At 37.1% G+C, this 7,500-nt stretch overlaps 1 protein-coding gene across 1 annotated transcript in view; it reads left to right on the top strand.

Annotated features, from left to right (window-relative positions):
- The window catches only part of LOC137618501 (uncharacterized), a 2,362-nt gene extending 713 nt beyond the window's left edge, over positions 1–1,649 (top strand). The window contains exons 2-3 of the mRNA XM_068348659.1: positions 1–256; positions 423–1,649. The exon at positions 1–256 is cut by the window's left edge and continues 38 nt beyond it. Of these exons, the coding sequence (XP_068204760.1) occupies positions 1–256; positions 423–1,649 (1,483 nt within the window). The remainder of the gene's footprint in view (positions 257–422) is intronic.
- Positions 1,650–7,500: the final 5,851 nt, after the last annotated feature.

The raw sequence follows: 7,500 nt of genomic DNA, 5'->3' as shown, positions 1-7,500 counted from the left end.
CTGGAATCTTACACAGCCCCTGTATTCCTTCGTTGGTAAGATGCGGAAATTGCTCTGGAATCTTACACAGTCCCTGTATCGCTTCGTTGGTAAGATGCAGAAATTTGTCTGGAATCTTACACAGCCCCTGTATAGATTCGTTGGTAAGATGCAGAAATTTGTCTGGAATCTTACACAGTCCCTTTATCGCTTTATTGGTAGCCTAAGATGCAGAAATTTGTCTGGAATCTTACACAGTCCCTGTATCGCTTTGTTGGTAAGATGCAGAAATTTGTCTGGAATCTTACAAAGTCCCTGTATCGTTTTATTGGTAAGATGCAGAAATTTGTCTGGAATCTTACACAGCCCCTGTGCAGCTTCGTTGGTAAGATGCAGAAATTTGTCTGGAATCTTACACAGTCCCTGTATCGCTTTATTGGTAGGATGCAGAAATTTGTCTGGAATCCCAGCCCCTGTATCGCTTTATTGGTAGGATGCAGAAATTTGTCTGGAATCTTACACAGCCCCTGTATCGCTTTATTGGTAAGATGCAGAAATTTGTCTGGAATCTTACACAGTCCCTGTATCGCTTTATTGGTAAGATGCAGAAATTTATCTGGAATCTTACACAGCCCCTGTATCGCTTCGTTGCTAAGATGCAGAAATTTATCTGGAATCCTACACAGCCCCTGTTTCGCTTCGTTGCTAAGATGCAGAAATTTGTCTGGAATCCTACACAGCCCCTGTATCGCTTCGTTGGTAAGATGCAGAAATTTGTCTGGAATCTTACACAGTCCCTGTATCGCTTTATTGGTAAGATGCAGAAATTTGTCTGGAATCTTACACAGCCCCTGTATCGCTTCGTTGGTAAGATGCAGAAATTTGTCTGGAATCTTACACAGTCCCTCTATCGCTTTATTGGTAAGATGCAGAAATTTGTCTGGAATCTTACACAGCCCCTGTATCGCTTCGTTGGTAAGATGCAGAAATTTGTCTGGAATCTTACACAGTCCCTGTATCGCTTTATTGGTAAGATGCAGAAATTTGTCTGGAATGTTACACAGTCCCTGTATTGCTTCGTTGGTAAGATGCAGAAATTTGTCTGGAATCTTACACAGCCCCTGTATTGCTTCGTTGGTAAGATGCAGAAATTGCTCTGGAATCTTACACAGTCCCTGTATAGATTCGTTGGTAAGATGCAGAAATTTGTCTGGAATCTTACAAAGTCCCTGTATCGTTTTATTGGTAAGATGCAGAAATTTGTCTGGAATCTTACACAGTCCCTGTATCGCTTCGTTGGTAAGATGCAGAAATTTGTCTGGAATCTTACACAGCCCCTGTATTGCTTCGTTGGTAAGATGCAGAATTTTGTCTGGAATCTTACAAAGTCCCTGTATCGTTTTATTGGTAAGATGCAGAAATTTGTCTGGAATCTTACACAGTCCCTGTATTGCTTCGTTGGTAAGATGCAGAAATTTGTCTGGAATCTTACACAGCGCCTGTATCGCTTTGTTGGTAAATTGCAGAAATCTATATGGAATCTTACAGAGACCCTCTATCGCTTTGTTGGTAAGATGCAGAAATTGCTCTGGAATCTTACACAGCCCCTGTATTGCTTCGTTGGTAAGATGCAGAAATTGGTCTGGAATCTTACACAGCCCCTATATTGATTCGTTGGTAAGATGCAGAAATTTATGTGGAATCTTACACAGCCCCTGTATTGCTTCGTTGGTAAGATGCAGAAATTGCTCTGGAATCTTACACAGCCCCTGTATTGCTTCGTTGGTAAGATGCAGAAATTGCTCTGGAATCTTACACAGTCCCTGTATCGCTTCGTTGGTAAGATGCAGATATTTGTCTGGAATCTTACACAGCCCCTGTATAGATTCGTTGGTAAGATGCAGAAATTTGTCTGGAATCTTACACAGTCCCTGTATCGCTTTATTGGTAAGATGCAGAAATTTGTCTGGAATCTTACACAGTCCCTGTATCGCTTTGTTGGTAAGATGCAGAAATTTGTCTGGAATCTTACAAAGTCCCTGTATCGTTTTATTGGTAAGATGCAGAAATTTGTCTGGAATCTTACACAGCCCCTGTGCAGCTTCGTTGGTAAGATGCAGAAATTTGTCTGGAATCTTACACAGTCCCTGTATCGCTTTATTGGTAGGATGCAGAAATTTGTCTGGAATCCCAGCCCCTGTATCGCTTTATTGGTAGGATGCAGAAATTTGTCTGGAATCTTACACAGCCCCTGTATCGCTTTATTGGTAAGATGCAGAAATTTGTCTGGAATCTTACACAGTCCCTGTATCGCTTTATTGGTAAGATGCAGAAATTTATCTGGAATCTTACACAGCCCCTGTATCGCTTCGTTGGTAAGATGCAGAAATTTGTCTGGAATCCTACACAGCCCCTGTTTCGCTTCGTTGCTAAGATGCAGAAATTTGTCTGGAATCCTACACAGCCCCTGTATCGCTTCGTTGGTAAGATGCAGAAATTTGTCTGGAATCTTACACAGTCCCTGTATCGCTTTATTGGTAAGATGCAGAAATTTGTCTGGAATCTTACACAGCCCCTGTATCGCTTCGTTGGTAAGATGCAGAAATTTGTCTGGAATCTTACACAGTCCCTGCATCGCTTTATTGGTAGGATGCAGAAATTTGTCTGGAATCCCAGCCCCTGTATCGCTTTATTGGTAGGATGCAGAAATTTGTCTGGAATCTTACACAGCCCCTGTATCGCTTTATTGGTAAGATGCAGAAATTTTTCTGGAATCTTACACAGTCCCTGTATCGCTTTATTGGTAAGATGCAGAAATTTATCTGGAATCTTACACAGCCCCTGTATCGCTTCGTTGGTAAGATGCAGAAATTTGTCTGGAATCCTACACAGCCCCTGTTTCGCTTCGTTGCTAAGATGCAGAAATTTGTCTGGAATCCTACACAGCCCCTGTATCGCTTCGTTGGTAAGATGCAGAAATTTGTCTGGAATACTACACAGTCCCTGTATCGCTTCGTTGGTAAGATGCAGAAATTTGTCTGGAATCTTACACAGCCCCTGTATCGCTTCGTTGGTAAGTTGCAGAAATTTGTGTGGAATTTCACAGAGACCCTGTATCGCTTCGTTGGTAAGATGCAGAAGTTTGTCTGGAATCTTACACAGCCCCTGTATCGCTTCGTTGGTAAGTTGCAGAAATTTGTGTGGAATTTCACAGAGACCCTGTATCGCTTCGTTGGTAAGATGCAGAAGTTTGTCTGGAATCTTACACAGTCCCTGTATCGCTTCGTTGGTAAGTTGCAGAAATTTGTGTGGAATTTCACAGAGACCCTGTATCGCTTCGTTGGTAAGATGCAGAAGTTTGTCTGGAATCTTACACAGTCCCTGTATCGCTTTATTGGTAAGATGCAGAAATTTGTCTGGAATCTTACACAGCCCCTGTATCGCTTCGTTGGTAAGATGCAGAAATTTGTCTGGAATCTTACACAGTCCCTGTATCGCTTTATTGGTAAGATGCAGAAATTTGTCTGGAATCTTACACAGCCCCTGTATAGATTCGTTGGTAAGATGCAGAAATTTGTCTGGAATCTTACACAGTCCCTGTATCGCTTTATTGGTAAGATGCAGAAATTTGTCTGGAATCTTACAAAGTCCCTGTATCGTTTTATTGGTAAGATGCAGAAATTTGTCTGGAATCTTACAAAGTCCCTGTATCGTTTTATTGGTAAGATGCAGAAATTTGTCTGGAATCTTACACAGCCCCTGTGCAGCTTCGTTGGTAAGATGCAGAAATTTGTCTGGAATCTTACACAGTCCCTGTATCGCTTTATTGGTAGGATGCAGAAATTTGTCTGGAATCCCAGCCCCTGTATCGCTTTATTGGTAGGATGCAGAAATTTGTCTGGAATCTTACACAGCCCCTGTATCGCTTTATTGGTAAGATGCAGAAATTTGTCTGGAATCTTACACAGTCCCTGTATCGCTTTATTGGTAAGATGCAGAAATTTATCTGGAATCTTACACAGCCCCTGTATCGCTTCGTTGGTAAGATGCAGAAATTTGTCTGGAATCTTACACAGCCCCTGTTTCGCTTCGTTGCTAAGATGCAGAAATTTGTCTGGAATCCTACACAGCCCCTGTATCGCTTCGTTGGTAAGATGCAGAAATTTGTCTGGAATCTTACACAGCCCCTGTATCGCTTCGTTGGTAAGAGGCAGAAATTTGTCTGGAATCTTACACAGCCCCTGTATCCCTTCGTTGGTAAGATGCAGAAGTTTGTCTGGAATCTTAGACAGCCCCTGTATCGCTTCGTTGGTAAGTTGCAGAAATTTGTGTGGAATTTCACAGAGACCCTGTATCGCTTCGTTGGTAAGATGCAGAAGTTTGTCTGGAATCTTACACAGCCCCTGTATCGCTTCGTTGGTAAGTTGCAGAAATTTGTGTGGAATTTCACAGAGACCCTGTATCGCTTCGTTGGTAAGATGCAGAAGTTTGTCTGGAATCTTACACAGTCCCTGTATCGCTTCGTTGGTAAGTTGCAGAAATTTGTGTGGAATTTCACAGAGACTCTGTATCGCTTCGTTGGTAAAATGTTGAAATTTGTGTGGAATCTTACGGAGACCGTGTATCGCCTCGTTGGTAAATTGCAGAAATTTGTCTGAAATCTTATAAAGTCCCTGTATTGTTTCGTTGGTAAGATGAAGAAATTTGTGTGGAATCTTACAGTGCCCCTATATCGCTTCATTGGTAAGATGCAGAAATTTGTGTGGAATCTTACAGAGACCCTGTATCACTTCGTTGGTAAGATGAAGAAATTTGTGTGGAATCTTACAGAGCCCCTGTATTGCTTCGTTGGTAAGTTGCAGAAATTTGTATGGAATCTTACGGAGACCGTGTATCGCCTCGTTGGTAAATTGCAGAAATTTGTCTGGAATCTTATAAAGACCCTGTATTGTTTCGTTGGTAAGATGAAGAAATTTGTGTGGAATTTCACAGAGACCCTGTATCGCTTCATTGGTAAAATGTAGAAATTTGTGTGGAATCTTACAGAGCCCCTTTATTGTTTTATTGGAAAGTTGCAGAAATTTGTATGGAATCTTACAAAGCCCCTGTATTAGTTTATTGGGTGTCATTAATTCAATTTCGTTTAGATAATTTCAAAATTATCATTTTAAGTGTCGAAGACGTTTTACAATATTCTCAAATTGCAAGTAGAGAGTAATGCCTTTACTTTATTTTATTTTATCATAAATCTTTGTTTGAGGAAAATTGCATTTTCTGCATAAAAAAACTACCCCTTTCATTAATTTCATGGCCGCACTTGAAGATTTCGCCGCTGTATGATTAGCATCATAATTATTGTATTAATTATCATTATAACTACTATAATAAAATTATTACTATCCTCATCATCACTTGTCATTAGAAAAAATATGCATGCAACATGCAAAATATAATTCCAATGCAAAATATTTTTTCTATTTTGGACAAAACCTACGCAGAACATAATTGTAGTAATGCTTTGAGTAAAAAAAATTTTCCCCCAACTTTTTCTTATTTCATTTTCTAAAGCGAAATTCGAATAGCCAAAAATAATTTCGAACTCGCATTTCCGTGACCGGGACATCATTAGGCCAAAATGTGTCCACGAGTTAGATATTTGTATGCCTTTAACAAAGGGGTCAGTCGGGCGGCTAAATTTATTCCTATAGCTTAATCGTAATAAATTACCCGTATTGATATACGAACATAATCCCTATCAACGTGCTTTAAAATGTTCTGTTTGATAGACCTCAAATTAAATGAGGCTTGGTGTGTTTGCGTATGGGAAATCAGTTTAACCGTTTTGAATAAAATTATTAACAAAATTATTCGCTAATTATATCATATGCACACACACACATACACACACACATATATATATATATATATGTGTGTGTGTGTGTGTGTATGATATATATATATATATATATCCTACACACACACACACACATATATATATATATATATATTTATATATATTACTCACATATATATATACATATATAAATATATATATATATATATATTATATATAATATATATATGTATATATATTTATATAAATATATATAAACGCATGTATATATATATATATATATATACTGTGTATATATATATATATATATATACACTGTATATATATATATATATATATATGTGTGTGTGTGTGTGTGTGTGTGTACATACTGTACATAAATAGCTAGATGAATAACGCGGTGGCTACTATCATATCTCACAGCTCCAGTACTTGAAGCCAGTTTAATTCGATTAATGGATTTTCTATGTGGTCGCCAGAATAATTGGATGTAAGGTGTTCTATAAGGCAGAAGCCCCACAACTCCGGGTGAAGAAGGTTAGTCAAGTCAGAGCGGTTCTCTCTCTCTCATGTACAGTTGGAGACAGGATATCCTGGTACACCTCGCTCTGAGGGAGTGCAGCTAACCACACACTGCGCTGTAGGTTCCAAAGTTTAGCTCAGATATCAACTCTGCCATCTTTAACTACACTTTTTGGGTACTCGAAGTAATGGGGAGACAGAGTGCACTACTTCGGAACAAGGTGTACCACAGATTTCTGTGTCTAACTGAACATACAAAATTTAAAAACAAAATAATATATATGTATATATTTATGTATATATATGTATATATATATATATATATATGTGTGTATATATATATATACATATATATATATATATATATATATAAATTAACCTACGATGTATTAACCATTAGAAATATCCATATACATTTGCTTTGGATCTTTATACAGTGAATATTTTTCTTATTTTTTTCTAGTAATTTGAATAAATTCGAGTTAAAATTGTGTGGGTTGTCTTTCAATTTGTTATTCAAACATTTTTGATAATATGAACATAAAGCAAAAAAGATTGCAGGGAAGGATATACTGACTTTTGCAGGGATATATTGTAGACTACTCCACAAACCAAGTTCTAGTAAAGTGGCAACGGGAAAAAATGCTGGGGTTTAATTCACTATCATTGCGGTTTATAAAAAAACAGCACAACATAAAACCAGTTATACATTCACCCATAGCTATGCACACACAGATACAATATATATATATATATATATATATATATAAATATATAAGTATATATATATATACATGAATAAATATGTATATACATATATATACATATATATATGTATGCATATATATACATATATATATATATATATATATGAGTGTGTGTATATATGTATATATATACATATATATATAAACACACACTCATATATATATATATATATATACTGTATATATATATATATATATATGTGTGTGTATATCTGTATATATATATATACATATATAAACACACACACTCATATATATATATATATATATATACTGTATATATATGAGCGTTTCAGGATTTTATTTATCGAGCAGGTAAAATAATTAAAAATATGGCTATAGTGATATTATTCAAATTTGAAGGCACATTTAATAATT

The sequence above is a fragment of the Palaemon carinicauda genome, chromosome 24, assembly GCF_036898095.1.
Source record: "Palaemon carinicauda isolate YSFRI2023 chromosome 24, ASM3689809v2, whole genome shotgun sequence".
Lineage (NCBI taxonomy): Eukaryota > Metazoa > Arthropoda > Malacostraca > Decapoda > Palaemonidae > Palaemon > Palaemon carinicauda.
The sequence above is the reverse complement of the archived record's forward strand: the minus strand, read 5'-3'. Positions and strand labels throughout refer to the sequence as shown.